Source organism: Camelus bactrianus, chromosome 12, assembly GCF_048773025.1.
Source record: "Camelus bactrianus isolate YW-2024 breed Bactrian camel chromosome 12, ASM4877302v1, whole genome shotgun sequence".
Taxonomy (NCBI): domain Eukaryota; kingdom Metazoa; phylum Chordata; class Mammalia; order Artiodactyla; family Camelidae; genus Camelus; species Camelus bactrianus.
In genome coordinates, this window is record NC_133550.1 from 26,638,884 (window position 1) to 26,652,080 (window position 13,197).

Below are 13,197 nucleotides of genomic sequence, written 5' to 3' on the forward strand. Positions count from 1 at the left end.
TGGTTTTGTCCTTTGTTCTTTGTTTCAAACCATACCGGACAATTCACCCATTTACAGTACACAACTCACTGGTTTTTAGTATCTTCACTAAATGACACCATCCCCACAATCAATTTTAGGATCTTTTTATCACTTCCAAAAGAAATTCCTCACCCATTAGTAGTCATTTCTCATCCCTACCTCCATCCTCTGCAAACCACAAACTTATTTTCTGTCTCTATAGATTTACCTATTCTGGAAGTTTCATATAAATGGAATTATACAATATGTGACTTTTGGGGTCTGGCTTCTTTCAGTTCACATAATGTTTTCAAGGGTCATCCATGCTGTAGTATGTGTCAGTATGTCGTTTCTTTTTATTGCTGAGTAATATTCCTTTATATGAATATACCACATGTTGTTTATCCATTCATCAGTTAATGGACACCTGTGCTGTTTCCACTCTTTGGCGACTGTGAATAATGCTGCTCTCCATATTCACGCATATGTTTTTATACGAACCTATGTTTTCATCTCTCTTGGTAACGTATCTAGGCATGGAATTGCTGGGTCATATGGTAATTCTTATTTTAGCATTTTGAGGAACTGCCAGACTGTTTCCAAAAGAGGTTGTACCTATTTACATTCCCACCAGCAATGCACAAGTGTCCATATCCTTGCCAAAAGCAGTTTTATCTGTCTTTTTGATCATAGTCTTCCTAGCAAGGGAGAAGGGGTTCCCATCTGCTCTCGAGTATTTGAGAATGACCACATGTATTAGTTAGGTTTCTGCTACAATAGCACTGCACAATAAAAACCACCTCAAACTTCAGTAGCTTCAACCACAAGCATCTATTTGTCCCTCATGGGCTTGCGCTCTATTGGGCTTGGCTGGGCATTAGTTCTGATCTACTTCACGAGCCTTTATCCTAGGACCAAGGAGTGTTCTTCTCATAAAGGAGCTTAGAATCTCAAGCACACAGAAATATTCCATGGCTTAAAACTGGCACAGGTCACTTCTGCTCTCAAATCATGGTCCAAAAAATTAGTATCACCAAACCCTACTTCAGTGTATCTGGTAAGGAAACTTGGCTTGCACTAGCAAAGGGTATGAGTGTATCATTTTCTTAAGTATAAAAGTAAGAAGTTGTGAACAATAATCCAGTCTACTTTACCACTTAATTCCCTATCTCCAGTTCTGTCCTCTCTTGTTTTCTAACGTGGCGTAGCCATTATGTATTAGATGTTGCTGTCACTCAAAATTTAGTACGTGTCAAATCTCCAAAACCCTCCTCATTTCCCAAATAACTCCTTCTCCCAACCTCTATCCAGGCAAAAACACCTAAATTTGGAATTACTGGAAGCTTCAAATAATTAAGAATTAGAGTGCCCTTCTCCCATCAAGCTTTCTTCTCTTTTATATCAAACGCTGCTAGCTTCTACCCAATATTTCATTTCCTCTTCTTTCTTTAAAAAAAAAAAAACCATGAATTTATTCAGAGTAGCAATGTGATTTTTTTCCCCAGCCTCCCTCATTTCGTAGTTGCAGTTGACCCTGTGGTGAAATCTGCCGTGGACTTCTGGAAAACTTTGGTTTCTTTGTGATTTTCTTCTATTGACCTTGTCTAGGACACGGACGTGAGACTAGAGGTGGAGTAGCCAATTTTAACCGTGAGGTGACCCTGTGAAATCTATTGAAAGCCACATGCTAAGAACCAGGGTGCAGAACGGATGAAGGAACACGGAACACTTATAACACCATGGAGCTCTGCCCCACCTGGCCTGCTCACTTCTGGAAATTTTGTCCTGTCACTCTCTTGCTGATCTGGCATCAGTGTCTCTACATCAACTATCAAATAACTTAGAAACTTTTTAATGTTGGTAATTAGGATTTCCAAAATCTTCTCTAAACATCTGATCTTTCATCTCATGGTTATTCTTTGTTCTCTCAGCTAATCACTCACCCAAGATCCATTTTTCATCCTTCTCAGCCATCCACGTGTGTGGCCCACTTACCTGGAGGCTGATGCTGGTGGCTTAAGTCATCCAGGTTCCCGTGCTTGTTGGCTCCTTCTTAAGCTGGCCACAGGATGCACTGGCATAAGAAAGCAGAGCAAGAGGAGAAAAAAGTCAGGGTTTTTCTTTCTGTCTACTCCCACTTTGGTGCCTGTCCTCTGGCAGTGGCTGCCCCCCTCCCTGACTTCAGCTCTTACCAGATAGCCCCTCCAGCAGGGTTCCAACTCTCAGCAGTGTCCTTAATGCTACTTCCTTTGCCTAACTCGTCAGTCCTAGGGTGGCAATGGCTCCCCAATATTGCTGGTGTCTGGGTGCCTCAACATGCCTTGTTTGTTCTTATAACTCTGCCTAATCTCTATCTATACTCCTGGCAGGCAAGTGCATTCACAGGAGTCATCTGTAATGAACTGTTTCCAGCTGGCATCTGACTACTGCAGTAAAACCTCTCTTGGTATATGAATTTCAGATCTGCGTTTCAGCAACATGTCTCTTTATCTTCCCTTTACTTGAATTTCCTTCCCTCCCCTCTCTGTGTCTAGCTGTCCTTCAAGGCCCTCTCAAACACCACTGTGTCCCAAGTAGCCTCCCTTAATTCCCATACCATGGAAATCTCTTCTTTCCTTGAACTCACTCAGCACATACTTGAGAGTCATTATCTTTTTCTGCCTTAAATGATCGTGACTTACGTACATGTAAGTCTGGCTAGTTTGTAAATTCTTTGAGCTCTGAACCCACACCCAGGTCTGACTTGTTTTTGTTTTTCTCTGTCTCCTTAATGTTCCTCCTTGAACTCTGCCTCCCTCCCCAAAGTACCTGAAACAAAGCTTGATACCAATTGGGTGTGTTAGTAGTATTTACTACTGTTTATTACTATTATGATACTGGTTCCTAATTTATTGCAATGTAAACTTTACCAAAAAAATTATGAAAGTGATGGCACAGACTAAATCCTTTTGGTGATAATGGAGCTGTTATATTTAAAACATGCAATAATCATTCACCGATGAGACATATACAATAGAGGGCTTCATTTTTATTTTAAAAGTTTTTTGATGATAAATCTGGTTTTTTCCCAATACTTTTCTAGGGTATCAAAGACAAAAATCATGTGTAGGCAAATATTCATCTGTAACTGAGGCTTTTTCATTATGTGTTGGAATCAGAGGCAGAGTTATCTTCTAATCCAGTCCTTTTAAGCTCTGTTCTGGGAAGTGCCAGAGAGTCTTTCCAGGAGTGGGCATAGATGGAGAAGCCTTCAGCAGGCTTTCACTTGAAGAAGGGTGCTGGTCTTCAAAAGGAATGAAAACAACTTCCCTAATCTCACCTCCTCCTCCCCACAACGTCCCTCAGCTTAGTCGCTCAGTCCCTGCCTAACCATCTCCACCAACTGGGAATTCATTTATTCTGCAATACAATTATCCAGGGTATTTTCATAAAATCCTAAATTTAGAAAGCTCTATCTCATATTTGACTGGAATCCGATGACCCATCATTCCTCTGCTTGAAGCAATAAGGAATATATCTAAAGTTTCTACTTCAAAACAGCAGTACTTTAAGATGGTATTGCCAAGATGTATTGCCACAAGCCGATCTTCAGGCTCAGAGTCTTACTTCCTTAAAATGGTCTTTTGTATGACACGTTTGGAAAACCCACTTGGATCACATATTATTTGTCCAAATCTGTCTTAGACACAATGCCCAGAACTAAATATAATTCTCCTGATGTACACTGACAAGGGCAAAATACAGTGATATTATTACTTTCTTTATTCTGAGTATTTATAAAAGCCAGTTTTAGGGACTTCCAGTTTCTGATTTGGCATATAAGGAGCTTCTAAGTTGCTATTCTGTCATAACAAGTAAAAAGCTGAACAAACTAAACACAAAAAATTCTTTTAGACGCATAAGAGAAGTGAGATCACACGGCAAATCACTACGTCAAAAATTGGAGAGATAGGTGATACAGAGAATCACAACTTCCCAGAGCAGAAACCACTGCAGAATCAGTACTGGAGTAAGAAAATCTGAACTGTAATTGATGACTTGCAAAACCAGTAAGAAAGGAAAAGGAAATTAAAGTATACAGACTGAGAAGAAAAAAATAAAACTGTCTTTATTCACAGATGATGGGATTGTCCATGTAAAAACATCCAAAATAACTGACAAAAGAACTCCAGGAACTAATAAGTGATTATGGCAAGGGTGGAGAAACGATGTTAATATATAAAAGTCAATTGCTTTCTTATATACCATCAATGAACAAGTGGAACTTGAAATTAAAATCATTTTACCAATAATATTAGCACCTTCCCAAAATGAAATACTTAGTTACAAATCTGACAAAATATGTACAAGATCTACTTGAGGAAAGCCGCAAAACTTTTATGAAAGTTATCAAAAAAGAACCCAATAAATGGTGAAATATTTCATCTTCATAAATAGGAAGACTCTGTATAGTCAAGATATCAGTTCTTTTTAACTTGATCTATATAGATTCAACACACTTCTTATCAAAATCTCAGCAAGTTACTTTGTGGCTTTCAAAAAGCTGATTCTGAAGTTTATATGGAGATAAAAAGATCTAGAATAGTCAACTCAGTATTGAAGGAGGAGTACAAACTCAGAAGACTAACACTACTGTAAGATTTACTGTGCAGTTACAGTAATCAAGACAGTGTGGTGTTCACAAAAGAATAGACAAAGAGAGCAATGGAACAGAAAAGAGAGCAGAGAAATAGATCCACACCATCGTAGTCAACTGATCTTTGACATAGGAGAAGAGGAAATACAATGGCTTTAAAAAACAAAACAAAACAAAACAAAACAAAAACAGACTCATAGATACAGAGAACAAATGGGTGGTTGCCAGAAGAGAGAAGGTGGGGGAGAGGTTTGCAAAATAGCAGAAGGGGCCTAAGAGGTACAAATCTTCAGTTATAAAATAAATAAGCCATGGGAACGTAATATACAGCATAAGGAATATGGTCATTAGTATTGTATTAACTTTGTATGGGGACAGATGGTTACTAGAATTATCGTGGTGATCATTTCATAATGTATGCAAATGGCAAAACAATTATGCAGTACACCTGAAACTAATATAACATTGTACATCAACAACATTTCAATTGAAAAAAAAAGAAATACAGTGGAGCAAAGATAGTCTTTTCAATAAACAGGTTGGAACAACTGGACATCCAAATGGAGAAACCTCACAGCTGAATCAGTCCCCATTAAAGAGCTCTCCCAGAAGTACTTCCCAAAGATTTCTTCTTTCAATGAACACCCCAACCTAGAATGGAGGCTGGGAAACATAGTTTCATGGTTGGGCACATTGCCATACTCAACACTTTAGGTGCTCTTTTGCAAATTAGAAGGGCAGAATGGATATTAGGTGGGAAATGAGCAGTATCTGCTGGTTAGCTTGATACACAGTCCTAGGAATCGCTTTTAAGTCAATTTTTCACTCTGTACTGGCATGGCTGATTTTTCCTCCGTTTTGAAACTAGTTCCTCCTTAGACTACTTCATATTCATCTTCTTAAATTATACTATGGCTTGTTGAGATCTTTCAAATCTTAATTTGGGCATCAATAGAGTTAGCTATCCCTTCTATCTTTAGGATACCTGAAAACTTGAAAATTCTGCCAGGATGCTGCTAAGACCACCTTTGAAGTTGACATCAGCACAGAGGAATGCATAACATTCAAGCTATATTTCTTCATCTTTTCACAAAGATGTCATAAAAATTTTTATCAAATGCTTACTTAATTCCAGGTGTTCTATTTTAACATATATACTGCTGAACACAGTGGAGCCATTAGAAGTGGTCTTGTAGAAGAACATTCATTGACATGAAAAAAATATTCACGACATATCATTTACATAAAAATAGGTTATGAAATAGAATGTGCAGCATGAACTTATATTAGTTCATTTAAAGTCTAGAAGGATTAAAATGCTACATTGTTATCTATCAGTGGTGGGATAACTGGAGAATCTTTTTTTTTTTTTTTTTTTTTTTGCTCTTCTGTCACCTGCATTTTCTAATATAACAAATATAACTGATCCAAAAAAGGAATAGATTCTTCTAGAAGCATTGTAGAGAATGGATTTTTAAAATGTAAGATTAAAGGTTAAGAGACCAGAAAGAAAGACACTGGAGTTGTCCAAATGAGAAATGGAGAGAGTTCTAAGGCAGCAACCGGAGGTGGAGAGTAAATGGACAGATTCAAGGAATATTTTGAAGGCAGAACTTGAGGGACTTAGGGATCATTTAATGTGGAAAGAGGAGGATTTAGAATGATTCCTAGCTAAGAGTGATTGCTAGCTAAGGAAATCACCAATTTGAGGTTATTAATTGGAATGAGGTAAATAAAAAAGAAAATTTGTTTTAGAGGAAAAAATGATGGGCCAGTTTCTATGGTTATGTAACAAACCACCCCGAAAATTAGTGGCTTAAGAATAAAAACAACATTTATTTTATTCATAAATTTGCAATTGGGGCGGTGTTCAACAGGGGTCTCTCCTCTGATCTACTTCACATTAACTTGGGGTATTTTAGAGGTAGGGGTTGGGGGAACCTGGAATTATCTGAATGTGTGACCTCTCCCCATGTCTCTCCAGTATGGTGGGTTCAGGAATTCCAAGGTACTGAGATAGACATAAAAGTAGAGTAGTAGTGGGGAAGCAGGGGGGATGAAGAGAAGGAAAGAGGAAAGGATGAAGAGCAATGCCAGATGATGTGTTTCCATGCTGGCCATTGCTTCACCACAAGCCCAAGAGATATAGCGGGGTGGGTGGCTTGGTAGGTGTGGTCCAACCACTTAGGACATCTCCAGACAGACTGCATGAGTAATTTTTTTTCTTTCTTATGAAAGTGTAGTTAATTACAATGTGTCAATTTCTGGTATAGAGCACAATGTCCCAGTCATGCATTTACACACATATATTCATTTTCATATTCTTTTTCATTAAAGGTTATTACAAGATATTGAATATAGTTCCCTGTGCTAAACATAAAAATTTTTTAAATCTATTTTTATATACAGTGCCTAACATTTGCAAATCTCAGACTCCCAAATTGATCCCTTCCCACCCCCTTACCCCCAGTAACCATAAGATTATTTACTACATCTGTGAGTCTATTTCTGTTTTGTAGACGGGTTCATTAGTGTACTCTTTTTTCTTTTTTCTAGATTCCACATATGAGTGATATCATATGGTATTTTTCTTTCTCTTTCTGGCTTACTTCACTTAGAATGACCATCTCTAGGTCCATCCATGTTGCTGTAATTGGCATTATTTTATTCTTTTTTATGGCTGAGTAGTATTCCATTGTATGAATATACCACATCTTCTTTACCCAGTCATCTGTCGATAGACATTTAGGTTGCTTCCATGTCTTGGCTATTGTATATAGCGCTGCTATAAACATTGGGGTGCACATGTCTTTTCACATTAGAGTTCCCTCCAGATATATGCCCAGGAGTGGGAATGCTAGATCATATGTTGTCTATTTTTAGTTTTTTGAGGAATCTCCATACTGTTTTCCATAGTGGCTACACCAAACTACATTCCAGCCAACAGAATAGGAGGGTTCTCTTTTCTTCACACTCTCTCCAGCATTTATTGTTTGTGGACTTCTGATTGATGGCCATTCTGACTGGTGTGAGATGATACTTCATTGTAGTTTTGATTTGAGTTTCTCTGATAATTAATGACAATATTGAGCATTTTTTCGTGTGCCTATTGGCCATTTGTACGTCTTCATTAACTGTTTTCTTGAAGCAATCCATGGGATGCAGAAGGAAGGGACATTTACCTGACCAGATCCCTTCTGTATCAGTTTCTACTGCTGCATAGCAAATTTCCACAAACTTAACGACTAAAAAGACCATTAAAATACTTACTTACTAGCATACATTTTTGTAGGTCAGAAGGCAGGTATGGCTGGGCTATCTGCTGAGGGCGTCACAAGGATGAAATCAAGGTGTTAGCCTGGCTAAATTCTCGCTGGAGCTCTGGGGAAGATTCACTTCCAAGCTCACTCTTGGCGGAATTCAGAACCCTGTGATTTTACAAAGGAGGTCCCTGTTTCCTTGCTGGCTGTTAGCCTGAGGCCGCCCTCAGCTCCTAGAGGCTCCCCACATTTCTTGCCATGAGTATTCTCCATCTTTGAACCAACAATGGACAGTCAAATCTTTCTTGAGCTCCAAATCTCTAACTTCCTCTCCTAAAATTAGCCCGAGAACATGCTCTGCTTTAAAAGCACACATATGGTGAGGTCAGGCTCACCAGGATAATTTCCTTAAGGTCAACTGTACCATCTATCAGAATCTAACCCTGGGAGTAAAACCCCAAGTATAGTCCCAAGGATTATGTACAGCACATACACCAGGGGTACAGCCATTCCTATATCTGACTTAAAAGCTGCTTGCTAGTATATCTAGACTAAGATTGTTTGGGACTGACAGTATGTCAATAGGTGAGACATAGAAATGCAGCTGTTTCACTTCTGTTCTGCTTCCATGATTTTCATCAAAAAAGAATGTTCTGGGAATCCTAGCATATATTCAGTATTTAACAAATCTTTGTTGAATGAGCTGTATATTGGACGGAAGAGACTAAATATTTGTAAGGGTAAATGAAAGGCTTAACATAATAGGTAAATAGATTTTAAGTGAGCACCTAGCTGTTTCTAAAGAGATTCTCTGCAGTTCTGAATGCATTACATTCCTGAATCCTGAGAGAATAATAGGTGAGATTACTGCAGAACCAACTCAACAAATGTTTGTTGAGTGAATTAGTGGGCAAATTCATTTTATTTAGTGATCTTCTGTCTATGGGACTAGAAAGACTATCCAAAACCACCACCCCGCCCTCGCCCACCAAAATGTTAACTTGGCAGCCTATATTCTTTCTTGGTGGTACTATACTGACACTCTTAAGAGATTCTCTCTCTTACATTACATTTTGTTAAATACGAAGCATATTTTAAAAGACATGATCACTAAAACTGTGAGTACAAATGAGTTCAAACACTAGAAGTATTTTTCAGAAATACGTTAACCTTGTACTATACTCAGCTTCTACATTCTGAACATATATATGTATATATGTGTGTATGCTATGCACTCTGTTCAATAAATACTAAATATATTTTTCTGTGATCCTATATAGGTTCACTTCTAAAATATACGGTTTTAATGAATCTCCCTCTAATTGAGTATTAAATACATCCATGATTAATTCAATTTGTTATAATCTGAGAACATCCTTAAATTATTTATAACTTATGAATATATTAAAAGATAAATATAATGTGATAAAGTGCACTGTGAGAACCTCAGTATCTTCACAGATGCATCTTCTTCTAATCAAAATAATTTTCAAGATATTTTAATATACGTAATTCTTTTCTCATCCTCTGCCACATTTGTAAAATAGTAACTTATTAAGAGTAACAATCATAGCAGTAAAGTAGTAAGTAACAAAAGCATCATGAACTGAACACTACCTACACACAATTGGTACAAAAAAGAGATGTTAAAAATACTACCTGTCTCTATGGAATCTACATTCAATTTACATATAAACAGGACCCAGTTAGAGAACAAGCTATTACACACGTTTTAAAGTCTGTCAGAACTAGAAGGACCCTCAGATATTATGTGATCTTTCAGTTGAGAAATAAGGGCAGAAAACATATAGAAACTGGAAAATTACATATAGCTCCCAGGAACGAAAATATACAAAACTGATTTAGACAAAACCTGATGCAATATTTGTTTCATAGTCTTCTGGTTATAAATTCAAATAGGGTCAAATGGTCTAACAGCAAAGTGACAGTGTCTGAAAACAAGTGGCTGGACATTCTCCCAATCCCATTTTTTTCCTGTGCTTTTCTTAGAATCAAGGCTTTAATGCAAAAATAAAATTCTGGAATCTCTTCCTTGCCAGCATATTTTTTTTTAAGTGCATGTATTTTTTTTTAAGTCTGAGGATATAATGCACCCAGTTTAAAACTGATTGACTGAAATCCTCGGTGACTTCTCGTACATTCATCCTCAGAATTTTATCTCTAGTCCTTGCAAAAAGCAAGCATCAAAAACAAACCAAGAAGCCCATTTTGTATGTGTATGTAAAACGTACACACCACTGTGCGAATGTGATCACATTAAAATATGTGCAAACTTGGCAGTTAGGAAATGTCACTGCAATCGTTAGTACGGGAAATCTCAATCTCTTTGATGACGATACCATCTTTCAGCCAAGCCCCAAGCAGAAAACCTCTGGTTCCTGTTAGACCCCTCCCTCCCTAGGTCAGCTGCTGGGTTCCGTCCGGAGGGATGGGGGCTCTCCCTCTGCATCACAGCTAAGCGTTCCCAGACCCAGGACAAACCCTGAGTTTCTGCAGGGCACTCAACGAGCAGCTAAGTGTCCCAGCTCTGCAAAGGGCAGCTGGAAATGGATTTAAAATGGCAACGCGGACCAATCAGCGCCGCCTCGCCGGGAGCAGACCTTTACACGCGCCTCCTCCACAGGCACAGCGGAACCTGGCGGTGCCTAACCCCTTGCTTGGGGCTGTAAAGTAGGCGTTTTTTATTCCACGGTGGTCTATATTTGGGGGAAAGAAAAAAATTCTTCCTTGGGTGAAAGTTTTTATTTTGGATTTGGTCCAAAATAATTTTGGGTGTGATGTGTGAAAATCTGAACCTAATTTTTTCAGAGTTTTTTGTTATTTAAGGATGAAAAGAGGTACATTTTAAAATGTACTCCACCTTTTAAAAACGGACTGTGGTCATTACGGTGTTCACATAACTCAAACAGCCCAGGCTATAAAATTAGGACTTGGCAGAAAGGGAATTCCTAGGGATAAGGTTAAATCGAGGTAAGTCGAAGGGAGAGTTGGACAGTTGGAGCAATTGTGGAGCTAGGAAGCTATGAGGTCCGGCGTGGGGCAGCCTCTCTACCCTAAGAGCATTGGAACCCGGGTGCATATCACCATCCAAAGGGAGACTTCAAATCGCCTCTAGTCCTTCCCAGGGGAAGAAAAAAAAAAAGGCTCAGTAAAGAGGCTGGCGCGCTTCGTGTGCCTGTGTGTACTTTGTCAGCACGTGTGCATGTGTCTGCGAATGTGCATGTGTATCTGCGTGCATGTGTGCATGTAAATGCGAGCGTTTGTTTACATACGTGTTTATGCCTGCATGTGCCTGTGGGAGTGTGCACGTGTAACTGCGTGCCCGTGTGTACGTGTGTATCTGCGTGCGTGTGTATGTGTGTCTGTGTCTCTGTGTGTGCGTGTGTGCGCGCGCGCTGGGTCCTGCGATCTGCGAGGAGGGCATTCCGACGCAGAGCAGGGCTGCTGGGGTCCCGCTCCCACTCCTCTTCAGTTACTCCCCACTCCCAGGGAACTAGAACTCTGCCGCGCGCGCAGCCAGACGCTTCCTGCAGAGTGCTGGCTCCGCATTGTGGAGGTGCAGGTAAAGGCCAAGCCCCTAAACGTGGCTCCAGGGCAGCCACATTCCCGCGCCTTCCTAAGACAGCCGCCCTGGGGCGACCTCGGGCGGCGGGCGGGGCGAGGCCGACGGCGAGCCGGCCCGCGATCCCCGGCCTGTCCCTTTAACCCCGCCGCCGGGCGGGAGCACGTGAGCGGGGCTCCGGGTGGCACCCGGGCGCCGCCGCCGCCGAGGCAGTTGTATTTCGAACGCTGCCTCTGGCCTGCGGCCAGGCGCCTTGGCTCGGCGGTCCGCCTGGCCTCCCTCCTCCTCATACTTTTCCTCCTGCGCAGCCCCCTCCCCTTTATCCGCCCACGATTAGAGGTGGGCACTCCCCCCCCAACCCCGCCGCCCCCTCCCCAAGCACACCACACACTCATCCCGCTTGAATCCTGGGGCAGGAACTCAGAAAACTCCAGCTCGGGCCGCGCGCGCTTGGTGCAGGACGCAGGAGCAATCAGCCCGTCCCCCTCCGACTCTCCGGTGCCGCTGCCGCCTGCTCCCGCCACCCGAGGAGGCGCGGTGCCACCCACCGCTCCGTCCCCTGCCTGCGCTCAGTGCCCGACCCGATCCCGGCAGAATCTCCCCATCCTCCCTTTGCTTTCCGACTGCCCAAGGCGCTATTTGTTTTCTCTCTCTCTCTTTCTCTTTCTTGCTCTGCAAGCGCGGAGCGGGGGGAAGAGGAGGAGGAATTCTTTCCCCGCCTAACGTTTCAAGGGACACAATTCACTCCAAGCCTCTTCCCTTTCCAAGCCGCTTCCGAAGTGCTCCCGGTGACCGCAACTTTTGATCCCAAACCGAGAGGGGAGCCTCCCAATTCCAAACCGTCTTCTTCTCCCCCTTCGCTTTCCTCCTACTCTTCGCTACCTCCACCTCCACTGCCACCTCCACCTCCGGCACCCACCCACCGCTGCCGCCGCCACCAGCAGCGCCTCCTTCTCTCCTCCTCCTCCTCCCCTCTTCTCTCTTTTTGGCAGCCGCTGGACGTCCGGTGTTGATGGTGGCAGCGGCGGCAGCCTAAGCAGCAGCAGCCCTCGCCGCACGCCAGCTCTCGCCCACCCCGCCTCATTCTCCAGCCCTACCTCGCAATCTCCTGAAAGGTGCTGGGCAGATTCGGGGCGGCTGAGGCGAAGCGGCTGCAGCGGCGGTAGGAGCGGCGGCGGCGGCAGCGGTAGCGGCGGCGGCGGGAGGCAGGATGAGCGCACGCGGTGAAGGCGCCGGGCAGCCGTCCACTTCAGCCCAGGGACAACCTGCCGCCCCGGCGCCTCAGAAGAGAGGACGCGGCCGACCCAGGAAGCAGCAGCAAGTCAGTACGCGGGCGGGGTGGGGGCAGCAGCCCACCTCAGCTCCCTCCGCGAGGGCCCCGCGACGCGCGGCCACCCGAGCGCGGGAGCCCAGCCGCCGCGGCCGCCGCACGCCGCACGCCGCCCGCCGCCGCGGGGGCGGGCCGCGTAGTCCCCGGCGCGAGTGCGCGGCTGAGCCCCGGCGCCCGCGCCCCTCGGGGCCGGGAGGTGGGGAGCCCAAGCGAGTGGCCGGGTGCAGGCGGGAGGTGGGGTCGGGCGAAGCGCGTCCTCGGACTTTCGCTATTGTGCCCGGCCCGAGTGGCGCGCTGTCTCCTGGTGACGGGAAGCGGCCGGGTCCGACAGACCGGGGCTCACCGGGCGCTTTTCAAGTCGCTCTACAGTGACCCGGGGGGCAGGGGT

General features: G+C 43.1%; 1 protein-coding gene and 1 long non-coding RNA gene across 11 annotated transcripts in view; one reads left to right on the top strand and one right to left on the bottom strand.

Moving 5' to 3' along the window:
* LOC141579403 (uncharacterized) overlaps positions 1–13,197 on the bottom strand; it is a 273,585-nt gene that overhangs the window by 204,030 nt on the left and 56,358 nt on the right. For 7 of the 8 annotated variants that reach the window (XR_012510652.1, XR_012510650.1, XR_012510648.1 and 4 more), the window contains exons 1-2: positions 12,577–12,716; positions 1,996–2,074 (exon numbers count right to left, since the gene is read on the bottom strand). This is a non-coding gene — a long non-coding RNA (uncharacterized LOC141579403). Of the gene's footprint in view, positions 1–1,995; positions 2,075–12,576; positions 12,717–13,197 lie in introns of those variants that run through there. The other variant, XR_012510654.1, reaches the window with a different exon arrangement.
* Positions 11,079–13,197, top strand: part of LOC123612969 (high mobility group protein HMGI-C) — a 131,778-nt gene continuing 129,659 nt past the window's right edge. Inside the window, exon 1 of one of the 3 annotated variants that reach the window (XM_074375085.1) lies at positions 11,079–12,800. In XM_074375085.1, the coding sequence (XP_074231186.1) occupies positions 12,690–12,800 (111 nt within the window). In that variant the 5' untranslated portion in view covers positions 11,079–12,689. The remainder of the gene's footprint in view (positions 12,801–13,197) is intronic. The other 2 variants (XM_074375086.1, XM_074375084.1) reach the window with 2 other exon arrangements.